Source organism: Anolis carolinensis, chromosome 1 (genome assembly GCF_035594765.1).
Source record: "Anolis carolinensis isolate JA03-04 chromosome 1, rAnoCar3.1.pri, whole genome shotgun sequence".
NCBI lineage: Eukaryota > Metazoa > Chordata > Lepidosauria > Squamata > Dactyloidae > Anolis > Anolis carolinensis.
This window is the reverse complement of record NC_085841.1, coordinates 326389402-326410668: the sequence shown is the minus strand read 5'-3', so window position 1 is coordinate 326410668 and position 21267 is coordinate 326389402. Positions and strand designations below refer to the sequence as shown.

At 38.3% G+C, this 21267-nt stretch overlaps 1 protein-coding gene across 19 annotated transcripts in view; it reads left to right on the top strand.

The window, feature by feature from the left end:
* The window catches only part of ralgapa1 (Ral GTPase activating protein catalytic subunit alpha 1), a 192050-nt gene that overhangs the window by 54929 nt on the left and 115854 nt on the right, over positions 1-21267 (top strand). For 16 of the 19 annotated variants that reach the window (XR_010002099.1, XR_010002101.1, XR_010002102.1 and 13 more), the window contains exons 12-17: positions 405-542; positions 1188-1336; positions 2397-2526; positions 3365-3602; positions 3720-3881; positions 12809-12949. Coding sequence is in view for 15 of the 19 variants with exons in the window: in XM_062968273.1 (XP_062824343.1) it covers positions 405-542; positions 1188-1336; positions 2397-2526; positions 3365-3602; positions 3720-3881; positions 12809-12949 (958 nt within the window). In the remaining 4 variants the exon portion in view is untranslated. The remainder of the gene's footprint in view (positions 1-404; positions 543-1187; positions 1337-2396; positions 2527-3364; positions 3603-3719; positions 3882-12808; positions 12950-21267) is intronic. The other 3 variants (XM_062968285.1, XM_062968276.1, XM_062968284.1) reach the window with 1 other exon arrangement.

Below are 21267 nucleotides of genomic sequence, written 5' to 3'. Positions count from 1 at the left end.
GCAGTCTGAAGGAGCCCACAGAGGGAAAATGGCTCAAGAAGAATTGTGGTTTCCTATTTTAAGACCTGACTGGACCAAGAATGTGGGACTGTAAGGATTGTAAATGTTTAGCCCCTTTAAAAACAAAGCAACCTAAAAGGAACATTCTTCATTCATTTTGATTAGTGGTGGGTATAGGGAACATGAAACCACTCTCGCTTTCCCCACTAAATAGCAGGTCATTGGTGTTTTATTTTTATTTTAAAAGCTAGACAATCACACCATAGCTCTCTAGGTTTGAGGAGAGAAACAATATCGGCATCTCCTGTTGGCACATGTTTTATCCTCTATTTGCAAAATATACATAAGACTCAAACCATAGCTATGCAAATTTGGAAAGAAATCATCCTTCGTGTATTTTTTAGGAAACGATAGGTAATTCTGGACCTGTTCGAAATTCAAGCTGGGCAAGAAATGGAAGTTATCAGGAGGTTCCCCAGAAAATATCAGACTCTGATGCTGTAGAACAAGGTATACGAGCTGGAGTACAGGCAGTATTACAGGTAAGGGATCTATTTTTATTTCATTTTCTTGTATAACTTCAAACATATTCATGTGTGGTTACCTGCCCTGTAGGCATTGTTAATCCTGAGGCTATAGGTACATTCAATTTTAGTTAATATTTACTTATTTAAAGCATTTGTATTCATTTTTAAAATAATACATTGCTTTGAAATAGTCTCCCCTGAAAAATTCTTATTCTTTACTTTGTATAAAATATCAATCATTTAGTATTTATTTACTTCTTTTCCCCCCTCTCCTCTCTGTGTTGCTTTGCCAATTTGACTGTCATCACCACAGGAGCTGAGTGACACCACTATTTTTGTGCCTAGTTATTTCCACTAAGGTCAGATCAACAGGGGCAAGTAAGGATAGCAGTCCATTGGCACCAAACCAGTTCAGGTGTCATTGAGCCATGCAGATGCCATCCAGAAACCATCCAGCTCTGATATCCTGTAGTCTAATTGTTGGCTACGCAGACTTCAGTGATGCTAATCTGTAGTATCTTGCTCCAAATGAGTATCACCGTTTGTGGTATATGTAGGTGGCCCCATTGTTTCTTCTGAAGTAGTGATAAGTTTATTTCATGCAATCAAGTTTAGCAGATTTCTCAGACAAGCATTTTTTTTACTTCTTTTCAATTTCAGGTGTTTATAACAAATTCTGCAAATATATTTCTTCTTGAGCCAGCAAATGAGATTAAACCCCTGTTGGACGAACATACAGACATGTGTAAACGCATTCTTAATATCTACCGTTACATGGTGGTGCAAGTAACAATGGATAAGAAGACCTGGTAAAGTGTTTTATGTTGTAATGTTGTGTTACATATGTATCCCATTCTTCCTCCAAGCAGTGTGTAAGGGTTATCCCTGTTTTAGAAGCTCAAGAAGCTCGTCCTGTGTTTGTTTCTTTTAGCAAATTACTTCTATTTCAAACTAAATTTTTGGATCATTTCAGAGGGTTGTTGTGGAGGGAAAATGTGATAGCTCTTTGTCTGTTATAAGCCACACGTATTCTGTTGTCACCTTCTTCCCTTGTTCATATAACTTTAAGGAGGAGAATTCAGCCTAATAAGAGCTAATACAGGTAGATCTCTGTGATTGTTTGGGTGCTTCAGTGGAAAGCTACTTACTGTACCAGTCAATCTAGGATGGATCCCAGATGTTTTAGAATATAATCAAAAGTAAGAAGACACATGTACTCTAGAGGCAAAGATACCAGTAAATTCTGGAGAATAAATTAATATTGCAAGTCATTACTTTAGATGAGACAAGTACATTAGATGAGTCAGGACTTGTACTATATCCACAAATTGGGCTATAAGAGGATGTGTGTTTTTATTGGATAAGAGATAGCTTACTAGATACCTTTAATGTACAACACAGTTGTGAACTAAGGAATTTTGATTGGTCAACTGAAAAGCCGGGCAGGGGAAGAAGGTAAAAAGAAGCCCAGATAGAGTTCTTATCAGACTAGCTTTGGGTAGGCCACCAAAGTGAGATGTCATCTCCAGATAACTTGGTCCTGATAGCCTTATACCAATAATTTTGCCTGAAGAGTTAGTTGTTCAGTGCTGATTAAAGCTGTTATTGATAAGACTATAAGAATAGATACACTTAAGTAATGAGAAATGCTGTGAAGATTGGACAAGGATAACGTGGAGACTGTTTTTTCAAATATGATACCATTTTTTAAATTAACTGAAGTGATTTCAAAGCTATCATCAACTGAAGGTTGCATCCCAGTAGCAGATACTGTTAACTAAAATGGTATGCAAGGGTTAAGAAAATTGATATGAGTGAATAGTATATGGCTTTGTCTAATATTTATTATTTTATCTAATTGCTTTTCAGGGAACAAATGCTGCTTGTGCTGCTCAGAGTCACAGAATCAGTACTGAAAATACCATCTCAGATTTTCCTACAGTATCAAGGAAGAAAGAATTCAACATTAGCAGGAAGGCTTGCTGGACCTCTTTTCCAGGCAAATTAATACATACCAATGTTTTAACTATTCTGAGTTTTACTAGTTTGGGTGAGGTGACTGTTATTCAATTTTCCAGTCAGCTGAGATAACTATTTGTTTACATGATCTACGGAAACTTTCAAAGCAAGCTGTGATAAATTGGCTTACAACAACACAGTCAAGCAACACAATTGCTAAAACCTTTTGACATTAAAACATCAGTCATGTAGTCCAAACATTCAATGATGCCTGTTAAATTAATGTAGTTGTATGTAAAATTAGTCATTCAACTTTGAATAGATCCAGAATGGTTTGATGGTGTTTTATAAGAAAAGGTAAATAGCTTCTTAGGTGGCTAAAAGCCAAGGGTGCATCTTGACTTAACACAGTCAAACTACAAATCTTGGAATTTGTCGTTTGGTGACGTAACATCACTATATCACAAAGCTAGAAACCTTGTAAAACTACAACTTCTATGATTTCTTCTATGATAGCATTGAGCCATGACAGTTAGTGATGTAAAACGTGATTAATTGTACAGTATAGATTCACCCCGTGACATATAGTACAATCCTCTGTAGACAGTATCACTGAAGTTGGTGAGATATGTTTTTATTATGTAAAATTTCTCTGCATGTATAGAAGACAGGTTTTTATTTTACTGACAGTTTCCGTAATACATAAAATATTGAAATACAATATTGAGTTACGATTTACCAAAATTATTATTTCTCAATCTAGTGGTTCAGCTCTCATACAATTTTACTAAATCAAAAATGGCCAAGAGTGATTTGAGTTGGGCACCTCTGTTCTGTTACTATAAAATATTTTTCCCTTTTTCTATGTCTGCTCTTAGACTCTTATAGTAGCTTGGATCAAAGCAAACCTAAATGTGTACATCTCCCGAGAACTTTGGGATGACCTTTTGTCAGTATTGTCATCACTGACTTACTGGGAAGAGTTGGCCACAGAGTGGTCCCTAACTATGGAGACCCTGACGAAAGTATTAGCTAGAAACCTATATAGCCTGGATCTTGGTGACTTGCCACTGGATAAGTTAAGTGAGCAGAAACAAAAGAAGCACAAAGGCAAAGGTAAGACACATGATATTCAGGAAGTGAACTAATGGTCATCATCACTGGCTAATTATCTTTTTGGGTGGATGGTTTCATATATATCATTGTTGTGTGTGTGTGTGTTTTCCCATTCAGGAGTTGGGCATGAGTTTCATAAGGCATCTGTTGATAAGTCATTTTCAAGAGGCTGGAGTCGTGATCAACCTGGACAGGCACCAATGAGGCAGCGCAGTGCAACAACTACTGGATCTCCGGGAACAGAAAAGGCCAGAAGCATAGTACGACAAAAAACAGTTGGTATGTGCTAGAGAAGATTGATGTTTCACAAACATAGAAGCAAAATGTACGGATGGAAACTTCTGACTACACACAGAACTTCTGATTGCCTACACATTACTTTCTACATGTACTTTCTGTGTAGTATCCATGGGGCAGGAAGTGTGGGGAAATAGAAATAGCAAGCGCTCTATTTTCATTCCAAGCACAAAAATAGAGTGTTTGCTATTACCCTTGATTTCACATATCTGTGGGAAGTCCTGGAGCACCCATCTAGTGGATGTGGGGGTACTCTATGTCCACATGGTATCAGGGTGACAATTGACATTGTACGCCTACAGATTTTTGTACCTCTTGAAACTATTGAACTCCTGTAAGAAGATAGGTATTTTAGAAACATACTGTCATGTTCTGGGCAGTCAACTATAAAGCATTGGAACTGATAGTTATTTCAAAACTTTCAAAATATATTCATTTGTTCTTGTGCTGTGGTGACCTGCTGTCAGCTTTGTTAGAATCTGTCCTCTTTTACCATTGCTCATCTAAAATTATTTTCTAATTTAAATTTAATAATCTTATTAGCATTTTAGTATAGTGTATCTTTGCAAGCAGTTCAAAGCCTAACATTGCAATGTGAATCCTAGTTCTCTTCTGGGGTATCATAAGCAAATTATAATTAGTTACTTGTAGGTAATATTTTGTTATTATATTGAAAAGCTGTGGATACGTTACGTACATTGAATGGCAGTGTAGCCATATGAGGATTGTATACAGATTTGATTAAGAACATCATATCCAGCTTTTCTGGCAGATGTTTTTTCATCTGTGTTGTTCCCTAGTGAACAACCAAATAGCAAATATTTATTTATTCTCTTTGGAAAGCCAAGCATGGGGACTTAACTTGTATTAACATAGAGCTATCCCTATATGTGTGTTGCTATCACAGTTCAAGAGACTATATGTAATGGTAATCCAATATTTTTTTCCTTTCCTTGGTCTTCATTGTTGAGACACAAATTCAAATCCTGTACTCCCAAGTTCCATATTTTAAACCTGCTGCCAGCTCCCAGCAGTAGGGTACATGTGTTGCATGCAGCAGATTCCATATTCAATCCCTGGCATCTGCAGGTAGGGATAAGAAACATTCCTTTCTAAAATGCTGGAGATTTGCTTTTAGTCAGTAAAGGCAATACTGAGCTAAATGTAACAATAGTCTGCCTCAGCATAAAACTTCTCCCTAAATTTTACATATAATTTACTTATTTCATCAGGGATGTTACAAAAATTCAATCAGAAATTAATTACAGGTTCTGAATAGATCTCATTGCATACACATAACAACTTACATTACTTCCAATAAATATTTTTATAATTTTTCATAATGCTGATCTCCCCATCTGTCAAAGGTCAGACGCCAACTGAGAGCAAAATATAGTTTATTTAAGTAATAACTCAAAAACAGCTCAGTAAATTGTCAGAGGCTTAAACACTTATTCTTCAGTGTTATTAAGCAGTCAAAAAAAAACTGCCAAAAACATGAACTGGCAAATAATCCGGATTAACCAGAGATATAATCCAGATTTAACATGAAGTACTTGAACTCAGCCCAAAAGCACAAAACGGGCTTAAAATGACAAAACAAACAAAGGTAAATCACTGCGAAGCCCCAAAAGCTTCCCCAAAACCCAGAAGTACAGCAGCGATTCCAAACTGAAACAAAAACTGGGCCAAAAGCTCTTCTCCAAAAAGTGGCACAAACAAATGAAACTGGAAAACGCTGAGGAATTAGCGGCAAGCCGCTGCAGAGACAAAAACCAGACCAGGAGCCAAAGGAGCGTAGCGTTGTAGCGAAGTCAAGCTGGTCCAAAGTGGGGATAAGGGAACAGCGTCAGGGTCGGGAACGAAGCCAGTAGTCAGCAACAGTAGACAGCCACGGAGATGAGGACGAAGCCAAGCCGAGTTTGGGAGCAAAGAGATAAGCCAAATCGAGATTCAGTCCAAGGTCCAAAGGGTGAAGTCGTCACAAAAATGTCCACGTCATGGGATGGCACAAAAAGCCAAGACAACGAAGGTGAACAGCAGATCTGTTGCAAAGTCCCAAGCCAGTCTTCAGAATCACATACAGGAAACCCAATGGCGCCAAGCAACACCTTGCCACACGCAAAGAATAGTGGCCAAAAATCCCCAATTTATTTAGGTTTTGGGCATCCAAACTTCCAACTCCCTAGGGTCAGGTGTCCCAAGTTCCTCATCAGACTCCGAGCTCCAAACAGCCAACGCCCTAGGATCAGGCGTCCCAAACTCCTCATCAGAATCAACATCATCCTGCCCACACCCAACTCTGTCCACACCTGTGGAACTACCCTCATTCCTCCAGGCAGACCATGTGGGATCTGCTTCTGAAGATACCCTAGCCTCTCCAGCATCCACAGCATCCATGGACCCAGATTCCTTCTCAAGATCCTCCGGAGTCCGTGCCCAAAATATAATAATAATAATAATAAAACTTTATTTATACCCCGCCACCATCTCCCCAACAGGGACTTGGGGCGGCTTACATGGGGCCATGCCCAAAACAATACAATGTTTACAGCATATAAGAGAACAGCACATCACAATACAATAAGCAATACAATAAATAATAATATCCATTACAAAATAAAACAAGGAGACAATGAAAACAAGGGCAGACCACATGAACATTAAGTTAAAAACTCGGGGTGAGAAAGACCTAAAAATAAAAACCACAGCGAACAGGGTCATAAGGGAGTGGGGTATTCTGGAGGATAGATATTAGAGGGAGCAACGGAAAAGAAATATAAAATGGTTACTCTTCAAAAGCACAGCGAAAGAGCCAACTTCCTCTGTCACCACTGGTTCCTCAGCATCCATTTCCACCTCAAGATCCCCTCCCAAGTCCCCACATGAATCCTCCTCGGAAGACTCCCCATCAATCTCCCTGATTCTCTTCCTGCGAGGGTTCTTCCTTCCTCTCCTGATCCCTCCAGCCTCAGAAGACTCATTCACAACACCATCTGTAAATACTAGTTGACCACCCCTTGTTTGGAATTCATATGAAGGAGACAATATTGAAGCATTTTATTTTGTTTTGGTTTTTTTTTGTTTAATCCTAAGTGTGGAGATAATCATATAATAATGATAAAACAAAATTACATTTATTTAAGAAGAAAGGTGGAGAAAAACAGGATTGTAGTATCACCTTTAAGAGTAACCAATTTTTATTTTATAAAATAAAATTTACTATATTTACTATAAATCCACTTCTTCATATGCAGTACTCATTAAGGTCTCAAGTGGCAGTAGGATAAAATATAGTTGAATCCAGAAAGATGCAAATTGTCTCCCTTGCCTTAATTTTTCAAAGGGCTCAGAGAGGTGATACAAATCCTTCAAATCTTTGTAGTTGTTGGTTAGTGTTAATAAACGTGCTTAGTAGAAATCCCTTATACAAAGCTCCTTTTTGATATGTGCAGTAGAAGAAGCACTTCTCTTAATACATGTAGCATACAATGAAGCCATTGTTTTTGTTCATATTTCTGCTAATGGTTTGGAATTTGTGAATATAATTCAGTTCAGCTGTTTCTCTTTCTAGACTTCTTTTGTAATTTCCTTGTTCAAAGACCATGGCCTGTAAATCCCTTATGTATGTCCAGGAATGTTGAAATGTCCTATGATTAGTTTTTTTGGGTATAGCCTTTTCTAATGTCTGATATACGTCCATTAATCCTCTTCTGTAGATCAGTGTCCAATAGTTTAGGGGGCATTTAAGGCATAGATGGTCCTGGGTATTAATCTTGCCTTGTTGATTTGTTTCTTCATCTTTTTAGTTGAGTGTTGTAGTTTGAGAAATGCTTGTTGTAAATCCAAGATTTTTGAGTGTCTTGTTGGTCTAAACAGATACAGTTGTATTGGAGGATTTTACTATAAACAATAGATGTAGTAGTGAATTTTGGGTGGGAAAAGTAAGTATGTATGGTGATCAGTTGGGTTTCAGTAGGTCTATTGTGTGGTGGCACAGTGGCATGAAGAAAGTTAATTTCTTGTATGAATTATTAAATATAGAGTGGAATTTGCTGAAATCCTGACGAAACCTCTCAAGTGACTGCTTTCCCTGTGGCCAAATCACATACATGTCATCAAGAAATAGTAGGTTGAGGAGAGTTTTTTTTAGTGCATATGCATTGTCATCTATGAAGATGTTTGCATACCGTCATGTGGGTGCCCATGGCAATGCCACTGACTCAGCAATACATATATTATCAAAAGTGAAGTAGTTATGAGAAATACTAGAGATGGGAAGGCCTGGGGGAAAAAACAGAAAAAACAGAAAAAAATGTTTTCCTATTTTTCCAGTTTTTTCCAGGCCTTCCCATCTCTAGTAAGTACAAAGTGGGAGGATCTAATGGCTAGGTCTGCTGTAGCCTCATTCAGGAAGCTTTTCTTATTGGCTTGTAGTCAGTCTATCCTGATGTGGGATGTTAGTGTATCAGCTCCAGCTCCATGCGGGGACATGAGAGAAGCCTCCTACAAGGGTGGAAAAAAACATCAAAACATCCAGGTGTCCCCTGGGCAATGTCCTTACAGATGGCCAATTCTCTCACACCAGAAGCGACTTGCAATTTCTCAAGTCGCTCCTGACACAGAAAAAAAAAAGTGTATCAGGATTCCACATCCATAGTGGCGATGATTGTGTTCTCTAGAGGCTTTTGAATGGAATTCATTTTCTTTAGAAAATCAGTTGTATCCTTTACATAGTTTGGAGTGTTAATGCCATCAATCTCATTGGTTCTCATTTATAAAGTGTTTTAAAGTGTTTAAAGCATTATCTAGCTTTTATCTCTCCAGTATTACTCTGAAGCAGGCCTGCACAACCTGTGGCCCTCCAGCTGTTTTGGACTCTAGACTCCCAGAATTTCTGGCCATTGGACAAGCTGGCTAGAAGGTTCTGCAGGCCTGCTCTAAAGTCTCATATACAGATACACACACTTCATTCCTTCTTTTCTACTCTACTTTTATCCATTTTGAAGAACTATATGCCTTTACTAAAAATATTGTAGTCACCTATATCATTTTTGGCAACTTATCACATCTTAATTTAGTGTTGCTTTTACTTCCATTATCATATTCAGTGTTGTAATAACTTGATATTAAATTTCTGGTATGGGAAAGACTAAAAGCTTTTATTTCGTTTAACTTTTTATAATTTGTCAAAGGTATTTTGATATTAGTGTCGAAAACAAGAACAATAGTTAATATTTTAGGGCTAAAAAACTTAATCTGTCTCATGTACATTTGTAGAATCTCAGTGATTGCCTTCTTCTACCAATCAGAATTTGAAAACTATGTTGTGCATATCTGTGCCCTTAATTCGGAATTGTATTTAGTCTTTGTGGTATCTGTGCCTCACACATATTAACTTTTGTACCTGTTTAAAAGATTCTAGACCTAGGTGGCTATGTCAAGAGCCCTTCCCCGGCTTTCAGCTTGTGTTATTAGTCAGAGCTTTTGTTTTGTTTGTTGTTTCTTTAATGCTGCCTGATATTGGGGCGTATCCAATAGATTGTTACTTTTGGCAGAGACCGATTCTGTTAATTCTGAAGTCACCCTCCATGTCACAAAAACCTACTTCAGAGAGCTGGGAAACTCTGCCACAACAGAGAAGTTAAGGCTGCCCCCTTTTCTCAAAATTCTTGACATCTCAGTACATTATGTGTATGCAGATTTCATGCTTCCTCTTTTGAAGTTTAGTCAAAGTTGAATTATAGTTTGGTGCCTGGTCATGGGGGTCACATGCTGATTCCACGGTCAATTCACAGAATAACTTAATGTTAACAAATAATTTAACTCCGTTTTTATTGCTACAGCACTACAGAAGCATCCCAAATCAATAAATAACAATTAAATGATTTGGTATGTCTTCCTGAATGACAATTGCTCTATTGATTAGATAAGAAAGAACAGTCAACAATAGATCCATACAATTAAGCCAATACACAATATTCTTTGTTGTTAGATATAAATTGGGTATCCTTTATCAAAAATGCTTGGGATCAGAGGTATTCTGTATTTTGGCTTTAAAAAATATGTTGGAATATCTGTTTCTAAGGCACAGTTTAAATCAGTGATTCTCAGGCTATCTGTTCTGGTGGCCTGGCTATTATTTTCCCCCATATGCCAGGGACCGGTACCATATTTACGTCCCGTGGTTACAACCCTTGCATTTTTCCTGGAAACATGTCAGGAAATGGAGCCAATGAAATGTGGAATGGGCACCAGTTCATAGACCACTACTTAGAATATCACTGGTTTGAGCTGTATTTATCAGTTATCATATTTTAGAGTTGGATTAGTTGTACACAGAGATGTGTTGGTTTTTGTGTTGGTTTTTTTCATATTGTTTAAACATAGAAAGTTTTCATACAGTATTCAAGCAATGCCATATACCCATTTCTGTCTATGGATCAGGAACTGTAGGAGGAAACTCTAAAAGGGAATAATAAAATGAGTTTTTGTGACTGATGAATTTGTTGATATTTGCCATAAAGCTGGCTTTCACTTATGGCAGTCCTATGATTAAAACAATTCCATGAGTCCACACACTACTGAATTAAGAGGTGGAAGATCACATCTGTATGTCTTGAAGGGGCTTTTCATTGTTTTGCCTCATCTATTCTTTTTGGTCAAATCTCCTCCTGAATTTATTTTTTAAATCATGTTCTACTTCTTCAAAAATATGTATAAAATATCAAGGTGGAAAGTAACGTTGCCAGATAATACTGATTCAGCAAAGCTGAAATATTGCTGAAAATATAAAGCTGAGGTCACCTTTTGAATTCCAAGGTTTCACACATAAATCAACTATATTGTAATAAAGCTATTATTTAACCGTTTCAGTTCCATAAAATAAAGCATGAATTAAAACTTATACAGTAGAGTCTCACTTATCCAAGCCTCGCTTATCCATGCCTCTGGATTATCCAAGCCATTTTTGTAGTCAATGTTTTCAATATATCGTGATATTTTGGTGCTAAATTCGTAAATACAGTAATTACAACATAACATTACTGCATATTGAACATTTTCTGTCAAATTTGTTGTATAACATGATGTTTTGGTGCTTAATTTGTAAAGTCATAACCTAATTTGATGTTTAATAGGCTTTTCCTTAATCCCTCCTTATTATCCAAGATATTTGCTTATCCAAGCTTCTGCCGGCCCGTTTAGCTTGGATAAGTGAGACTCTACTGTACATCCTTTCACTGGATTCAAATTGAATGTGTAGTACAATATTAAAGAAACTGTAAGAAAATAGGAAAGCGGGTAGTGCTATGTTAGATGTATCACTAACACTACAGTTAATAGTAGTTTATGGGGTTATGATGCATTGCTACAATAATATAATCTAGTAACATTTTAAACTACTGTACAACAGTTTAGAATAGATATGTTATGAGGAGCAAGTAATATCAGTGCAATAATTTAGATTTTAAAAATATTTTATACCAGGCAAAAAGTTTAATTTTAATTTTTTTTACAAGCCATTTATGTTTGTTTTTCTGCCTCATGCTGTAATGTTTCCATTTAGGTGGCACATTTGGCTATTTTGTTCATTGTTGTTTGTTTTATTTTATGCTTCCCTAGCAGTGTGTTATTTAAAAATATCATTAATTTTAGTTTACAAGGGGATTCACACATACACAAATCCATATTGTTTTTTGCAGCCAGTCTTCTGTGGCTCTTTGATAGGAATCTAGTAGGAATGAAGTGGAATACATTCTTTCAGGATACCACATTTAAATGACTGTAGTCAATCAGGGATTTTATTTGCATGTGGAAGCTAGTATCATAAGCTGAGTAGCTTGAGAAACTATTTCCACAATTGCAGTGGCTGATGAATCTGTTGCTGGAGTCACCATTATCACTCCGTATTGATTGTGTTCAAACTAAATTTGTCATAGTAAAGTCCCATTGATTTCAGCTGCTATGAAATTAAGTCACAAGATCTAGGTTAAACTCATGGGATGTCCCATTGGTTTAGATGGAACCTGTGTTGAACTGATATTGTCTGGATCCAACCGTAAAACTTTAGCTGTATGTTGCCCAGATCGTATGTTACACTCCATATGTCAAGAAAAATATGGTCATCTGAATATTTTTGGACTGCAGTTGCCATAAATATAGCTAGTGACGAGAGATGAAGGGAGTTGCAGCCCCCTAACATCTGACTGACAATATGTTCTCCATCCTTGTTTTATTCATTTATGTATTCACATGGACAGATGGAGCTTACGAATGGAGAAGCATTTTGAGTGTTTCGACCCTACTCTTGATTCTTGGGTTTTTAAGAACAGATGCTAAATGTTTTTTTTTTCCTTGCCTTTTATTTGAAACTTAATGCAGATGCTTCAGTTTGGCTCCTGTAATTAATGATCACTAAAAAGAAACTTAGATAAAAGCAAGGTCCAACATGTGATTTATTGGTATAGAATTGCACACATATATGCTGTGGCGCTCCATTTACTTTTTTAAAACTCCAGTTGGTAAAAAAATATCTTTTAGGTTCCAGTCATGTTTTATACATATTTATGTACGTCTAAGTTCCATTGAATTTTGTGGAATATATTTCTGAACAGACATGGATAGAACTGGTTTGTTAGTATTTTATTTTGAATGCAGAATACTGGTAATTGCGAAAATCTAGGCATTATTTCTTGTCTTGCATTAAAATAAACTAAAAATGTTGTATGTGCCACTGATTATTTTTTCCTTACAGCTCTGCCAATATCTGCCGTGCTGAAATGTTTTAATTTAAATTTTCTTCCTTTTTATCTTCGTTTTCTCTGTTGCTGCTTTTTCTGTGACACAGCCTTTCATTATAGTCACTCTTCTTTTTTTCCTTCCCCACTTCTTTCTTTTCCTTTTTAAAGCCATGAGAAGCCGATCCATTGGTGAATGTGCTCTACCATCGGCCTATATACGCAGTGCTAAAAGTGCTCCTGTTCTGATCCATACTTCCAAACCCTTCTTGCCTGATATTGTTCTCACTCCCCTTTCTGATGAGCTTTCAGGTAGTGCCACCTCTGCTAATTTCTGCACCCCCTTTTCACTTTTTAAATCCTTCTGCTTTCAAAAATCTGCATAACCACTGCATTTTTCACAGTAAAATATTTTGGGGTGGGAAGGAAATAAGGAAAAGAGTAAAAAGTAATATTTTGAATTATGTTATATGCTATATTTACAGCTCATTCTGGAACTGTGAGAAGCTAGTGCTGTGCCAATTACACTGAAAATAATGCAATTTTCTGCCTTTGCAGCTGAATTTAAAATGTTGATTTGACACAAGTATCTGATACTTTTGAAATAAATTTTCTTTATGAAATGGCAGGACAGGAGAAGGAAGAAGAAAAGTTTTATCATAAAGGCTCTTCAACACAAATGTTGAAGAGATTTCCCACATACTTTATGGTCAATATCATTGCTGTTTTGCTGTTGTTTATTTCAGTTTATCAGTATTGTGGCTTTTTTTTTCTTTTGACTGCTTATTTAAATGAATGTCTTGGGAAACACATTGATAAATGCATGTTAACAATGCGTGGTAGCCAAAAAACAGAGAACTTGAAGCAATAAACAGAAGTTTAAGAATAGTTGAAAGAAGTCTTGCAAAGAAAACTATGGTAAAGACTCAACAAAAACTCAGTGAAAGGATTTGAAAAAAAAAACACTTAAGTTCCATAGACTACTAGCAGATGCTATTGGTGGAATGGACAACTGCAGAAATGACTGTTTTTGCCCTGGTGTGGCACTTTCAAATGAAAATGGCTGAAGAGGCAGCACAGGAGTGGCTGCTAGTAGCTGCAAGTTTGAACTTCTAAGTGCTTTGAACAGATGTTTAGTCTTTGTTTTTGTTTTGCATTATATTTAAGTTTTAGGTTGTGGCATGTTTTGTCCAATCAGTGTTTTCAGACATTTCATCAACAGGGTTTTGCCCATTTTTATAAATTGAGTGTCTTGTCACTAGGGGGCCACAAAAACAAGTTGAAGTTCCATGGATCCCAAGCACTATACTTTTCCTAATATTTGTAGTAATGAAATACTTTACCATCTCTAGAGATTTGTGAAACTCCAGGAAAAGCATACTTTAGTAAATAACTTTAACTTCACTTCCCATGTAATGTACTATATTGTTCAGTATCTTACTTGAAGTATTCAAGAAAACTAGTACTGTGTATTTGATGGCCAAATTTTATCTCTTTCTCCTTTGAATCCCATAATCCACCTTTCCATGACACTTTTATTCAGCCAACCTAAATCACGAAATACAATTGACATTTTCAAGTTCCAGAACTCTTCTTCTAGCAAAGTTTCAAGCAAAGCACATTGGGTGGGGGGAGGGAGTTGCTGTTGTTTAAACTGTTGCATTTACATCTGATTATACAGGCATGCCTCAGTTGACACATCATCTGACAAAGAATCTCATTTTAAAATATTCTTTTTATCTCAACCCATGCTCAACTTTTTTCTCCTTTTTCTAGCTATTTCTTTTTGGTAGCTGGAAATCTTTTAGCAGCATGGGCACTGAGAGGTGAAAGAGGACTGAACAAACAAGAACTTTTGGTATAAAACCATAGTAATGTTTTGCCAATAAACAAACATGGTAAAGTTTGAGCTGAGAAAGAATAGGGTTTTAGTCTAAGTGATCTTCTGTAGATGTCTGTGCCTGTATACAACAGGCAAGGTGAGCAACAGTTTCTGTACCAAGCATGTGTGAATGGCGAAACTTCAGCAGCCTGCAACACATTAAAATGCATAGATCTAGAAGTTTGGCCACCAAAATGCAAATTATAGGAAGAGTTGGTGCTGGTGAAAGAAACAAATTACTTCTCAATATATATTGAAAGGTGTTTTCCCAGTTCAAGTTCAAACACATGCATGGCTTGCCTGACCTTGTTTCATTTCATTTTAATCTAAAACATATTAGTTTTAGATTTAAAAGTTTTACTTACTGGTAAACAGTTTGGAATTGCTTCTTTCTTGTGGCATAGGAATCCCTCCCTATCACTATTCTTCCCATGTTATTTCTGCCTCTAGTCCCAAATTTTCTGTTAAGAAGGAATAAGTAGGGGTGACTTTGTCAACGGAAGTGTCCCTGTATTTAAAGATGGAAAGGAGAAGGCAGATACCCAGGAAAGGCTCTGCCAGTTAAGTGGGCACATGCCCAGTGCTAGCACATGTTCCTTGTAAGAAAATCAAGGGAAACATTCACTACTGTGAACCCCTATCCACTATAATAAATTTGCTCATAATGCTCTTTAGAGAGTATGAGGGCAATTTTGTCACTTTCCTCTCCTTTTCTCGGTGTTTCAGGTCTGAGATAGTCCTTTTGACACAGGTACTGTTCCTCCAAGACTATCTTTTAAAAGATTGAAGGTTCCTTTCTTTATATCTGTTGATTTATCTGAAATTTTCTGAAATTTACTATATTGCTCACCTAGGTTCCCATTGGTTAGATCAGCATCTGCATTCCCCTTGAGTACTCTTCATCTTTGGTCTATCAAGAAAATGAGTAGGAGGATGAGTTTCAGCTTTATACTCCTATGTATTGTCAGATTACTAATAACAGCTAAACAGCCAACATAGACCTTGAAAGTGCAGAAACACTTCTTGTAACAAGACTTTCACCTCATTCAGAATTACAGCAGTGTTACAATCCCTCTTCTAGTATGTCTGTTTACAAATATTCCTACATCTGCATTTGTTTAAGTATTAGATAACTAACTTCATCAAGGAAAGTACTTGTTGGGGTTCAGTTTATGAGCAGTTACTTTGTACAGTAGCCACCAAGAGTGGATTAGCTTTGCTGAGAGCAAATCTGTGTCTTTGGGGCTGCTAAAGCTTTTGTTTTGTACAGTCCCCAACCTCCATTTAGCCAATCAGCTAAGAGATCTCAACTGTGCCCCATTTATATAAATATCTCTTTCATCTTATTAAAACAAATATATGTGACAGCACACACCAAGTACAGTTAGGTTTTGGCTGCCTTCCATCCTGACTGCATCAGTCAGTAATCCTATGGAGTTAGGTTTGTTACAAGCTGGTCATTTTACTTTCATTTTCTTTTGAACACTCAAAGCTTATGTCTAGATTAGTTACAAGCCTGAAGCTAGCCAGTGGCTATATTCATGGTATACTACTATGTAACATTTAGGCATTTCAGCTTCAGGAGATTAAATTAGGGAAACATAACACCAAAAATCAGTCATAGCCTGTAACAAGCCCTCTTGTTGCCAGAATGGACTGTAGCTGTAGGCAATATTAGATTAATTATCGACATTCTACTTTCCACATGTGTCCTGTGACATGTATGCACATTTATGCATCCTCAGTATCTTTGCTTGGCACATCAGATGTTTGTGGGACTGTTTCGTCTTCTAGACAATGTAACAGTAGTGCTCGCTTACAGTTGTCCATTGAAATGGTCCCTTCTTACTTCAATCCTAATATAATACCAGTTCTTGGACTGATGATCACTCTCGCAGTAGGTTGAGGAGGTCACCGTTTTGGTCACAGTCTACCATGTTTCTACATTATTCTTTCTTGCACTGCTAGAGGTGGCCTACTTTCAGGATGCATGTAACAGAAGACAGTTTCTGGATTGCCACAATTGGCAGTTGAATTTATGCCAACTCGGTTCTCTGTTCTTCTAACAGGATTAATTAGTCTGTATCATTCACTGAGCTGTATAAGACCTGCTGATAGGGAGTGAGCATACATTAAGTTATATAGACTTCTCCCATCACTGGTATTCACTCCCTTGCTGGGACGAACCAAAATAAATTATGGTGCAACTCACTGCTTACAGGTCACACAGTGGTTAAATGGAGTTCTAGTGCCAAATAATCTCAGATTAAATACACTTTTTTGTATAAAAATATGTGAAGGATTCTGAAACAGGAAAGGATTTTTGGTCTTTGCCAACTGAACAAATGGAAAAGGAATCCTCATTGATTCACTTCTAATTAATGGGAGTAACTGCTATTTCACCCTGAGCTGAGAAAGTCGTTGCTTTGTTTTAATCATAGTTGCTTCTGTTTGGTTTAAGGATTAGATCAGAAATGCTCTGTTCAGTTCCTTTATAACGGCAGTATTGGTTAGTATCCATGATCTCTAACCTGTCCTGAAAACATCAGATGGTATACAAATGTACACAATAATTTTAACAGAGCTACATTTGGGTCACATTGAGTTAGTGGAATATACACAAGTAAAACATGCCTTTTAAAATGTTTCAGTGGAGATGGTAATCTATGTGGCGTCTTTTAAATAACTGACCAATTCTCCATTTTTAAGAACTTGGGAGAATTTCTGTGTCCTGCAGGAACTGGTTACTCAAATATAAAACAGAAAATCGGAGATTTTTGATCTTCAGGAAAAGACCGTCCTTTCAGTTTCACTGCCCTGGGAAGCATGTTTAGTGAGGATTTTCTTGGTGGTCACTTCCAGACTATGGAAGCCTGATCAGAGAGACAAAGCTGGCCCCTTTTGTGTTTTGGGTGGCCAAAAATGTTTTATTCAAACATACTTTTAACATTGAAGCTGCATTCCTGCTGACAATCTTTCAATGAGTTGGGTGTGCTTTTCTTTATTGTTGATGTGTTTTAAATTGTTTTTCATCTGTTTTTATATTGTAATTTTGTTTTATTCAGATTTTATTGGACACCTTTGGTGCTGTTTAAGCTGAAGGGAAGGTTATAAATTTTAATAAATGCATTCAAGAGATTTAATCCTGAAACTCACAGATAAGCTAAGAAAAGAGAGTTATAGGACAAGCCAACTATGACCCTTTACTGAGCCCATTTTGACATTGTTCATGTAATTAAGTGCAATAATGTGTTGTTACATGATAAGAAAAAGGAAGCAGGCTTAGAAATGAATTATGCTAAATGATATTGCTATCTGTCTTCAGTCTGAAGCCATTCATATTAATGAGATCAAATATCAAGGCAACTAGTTCAACTATTCAGACAGCCTTCCCCCACAGTAGTCATCTGGGAGATTACAAATTGATCAGTTTGCATCCAGCCAGAATGAAGAATGAATTCATATTTCTCACAGACTCAGAAACCCCAGGATAATAGTTTTTGAGGTCTTCATAGAAGAGTGTCCTTTCCTTCTGAAAGATCATGCTCCATGATCCCTCATTACTAATAATCCACAGAATTCTCTTCCATTTCCCATATGTGTTATGATTTGCATACTTGCAGTATTAACTAAGATATAACCATCTATTTGTACATCAGATTTAAAAAGTGATATAAATATGTAAAACATCATAACATTTTATATTAAAAATATCAGACATTTTTGTTTGAAACATCAACTTCAGTCAAATAATCTTCGTTAAGTCCTCTCTTAGCCCATCATTTTGGGAACTTAGTCCATTATTGTATTGATACAAAGCCTTCTGCAAAGGTATTCTAGGCAACTATAAAATTTACTGTTTGATTTGACTCACTATTGGACAGAAAATCTGATACGTTCTACAGTAATTGCTTCCACTTTGACATTACTATGGAAGCAATCCAATAAATAGAATACTTGTGAAGCCTTGGCTTGATGCATTTTTAACAAAATTGCTACAAAGTCATATGTTGTCACGACCCAGGTTGCAAAGGCACCAATAACCAAACACAGAGGCCAGAATCTAACTAATATCTTTATTGAAGGAATATATAAAGTTAATAAAAACAAGTGTAGAAAATAGTCCAGAATTAGTCCTTTCAGGAAAGGTCAGAATTAGTCCAAAAAGCAATGTCAAATAAGAAATATTAAGGTCCAAAGTTGTAATCCAATAACCGAAACACTCACTTTGCCAGGCAAAGTGAGGGGAGATGACAAGGTCCTTTAGTCCATGAAACTTGAGCGAGGCTAGGAAATAACTTGATACTTGAAACAAGGCTTGAACGTGGAACAAGGTAACTAAGAACAAGAACAAGGTCCGTGGAATAACTTGGTAAAATCCGTGGAACAAGGCAAGGATTGATCCTGGGAAACAAGGCAAGGTCCGTAGATAACAAAGGCTGGGAAGCAAGGCGAAGGCTGGATAGCAAGGCAAGGCTTGAGCAGGAGCGAGGCTTGAATCGGAGCGCGCTGTCCAGACACAACTCGCTCCGTAGGCTGACGAATTGACTCCGCGAAGTTACTACGCGGGCAAAACACCTAAATAGAGTCTAACTTTCCCGCCGAAGCAGTTCTCTGGGAAACAGAACCGAAAGCTAAACTCTGAGACCAGATGTGAGACTCCCCAAAGATTCTCACGAGAAGCAGTCTTAATTGGCCACATTCTTAGCTGCAATCCTCGCACTCCTGCGCGAAGCTGATTCCAAACTTCTCTGTTGTTTACAAAACTCCCGGCGCAAGAACACGGGAGAAGTAGACTCTGGGCTTGTTTGACATACTTCTGGGAGACAACTTTCCTGCAGGTGCAAGGTTCCCAGATCTGCCTGGGAAAGATCTGGCTGAGAGAAATCCAGTTCAGACTGGGAAGGTAAAAAACCCAAGTTTTCATCTTCATCAAGAATTACAATGTCCTGAGCAGGACTACAAGGCCCATGGGTCATCACACTATCCCCCTCCTCAAGGCCCCTCCCAAACTGGGGCCCTCTCCCCGAGGCGCGAGGTCGCGGTTTGGTGGGATAGGTCTGATGAAAGCGACGGGTTAGATCAGGAGCATGGACTGTGGAGGCGTCTTCCCAAGAGCGTTCCTCAGGGCCAAAACCCACCCAGTCAATGAGATATTGTAGGCGGCGGCGGTGAAAGCGAGAATCCAAAATGTCCTCAACCTCGAACTCCTCCTCCCCATCCATCAAAACAGGAGGGGGGGCCGGTTGGTCTGTATCAGGGCGCACACCATCCGCCGGAAGGAGCAGGGAACGGTGAAACACTGGGTGAATGCGCATTGAACGCGGAAGTTGGAGTTTGAAAGTCACGGGGTTTAATTGCGCCACCACTGGATAGGGGCCAATGAAACGGGCATCTAACTTCCGGCAAGGGCGGTGGGAGGGCAAAAAGCGAGTGGACAGGAAAACCCGATCTCCTACCTTGATTTCGGGGCCCGGCTGGCGATGTTTGTCAGCGTGGCGTTTATAGTCCTCCTTGGCTTGGTCCAGTTGCTGGAGCAAAAGTTGTTGCACCGCTGTGAGTTCCTGCAGCCAATCCTCTGCAGCGGGAACTTCTGAAGTTTCAATGACAGGGGGGAAGAAACGTGGATGGAAGCCGTAGTTTGCAAAGAACGGCGTTTCTTTTGTAGAAGCTTGAACTCCATTGTTGTAGGCAAACTCAGACAGTGGTAACAGAGAAGCCCAATTGTCCTGTTGATAGTTTACATAACAGCGAAGATACTGCTCCAAAGTGGCATTGGTGCGCTCCGTTTGCCCATCTGTTTGGGGATGATGAGCTGAAGATAAGCGAGAGTCTATGCCCAATAGTTTTTGTAGTGCCTTCCAAAAACGAGAGGTGAATTGAGATCCACGGTCTGTGACTAAACTCTTGGGCAATCCATGTAGTCTGAAAACATGTTGAAGAAATAGATCCGCAGTTTCTTTGGCCGTGGGGAGGCCTTCGCAGGGAATGAAATGGGCTAACTTGGTGAAAAGGTCCACCACCACTAGGATCGTGGTGAATCCACAGGAAGGTGGTAGGTCAGTGATGAAATCCGCGGAAATTATTTCCCATGGGCGAGATGGGGTAGGAAGGGGGTGTAAAAGCCCTGAGGGCTTCTCCCTTCGTATCTTGGAGCGCTGGCATACAGGGCAGGTGTTGACATATTTTTCCACATCCTTGCGGATCTTGGGCCACCAAAAATCCCTTAGGATCAAATGCATAGTTTTAAATAGTCCGAAGTGTCCTGCTGGTTTGCAGTCATGACACAGACGAAGCGCTTTTTCCCTGCCCGGTCCGGGTGGGATATAAACATGATTTCTATAGCAGAGCAGCCCATCTTTAAGCGAAAAGGGAAAATGCAGACCTTGGCGAAGTTGGTCCTGCGCCCAGGCATCTGCTTGCTGACTAGCCCTGATTTCTTGAGCACAGATGGGTCCTGGAGTAGGGGAAGTTGAACCAATGGGAATGGATTTGGTGTTCCCCACCGTGAGCGTGGCAAAGTTCTCGGGTTGTAGCAGTTGGGATTCAAAGGTCTCCTTGCGTCCTGCAGCGTATTCCGGTTTACGTGACAGGGCGTCTGCTTGCTTGGTTTGGGCTGGGGTCACATAATGGATCTGGAAGTTGAAACGTTCGAAGAATAAAGCCCAACGTTGCTGCCTCTGATTCAGTTTGCGGGCAGTTCTTAGATGTTCTAGATTACGATGATCAGTATGGACTTCAATGGGAA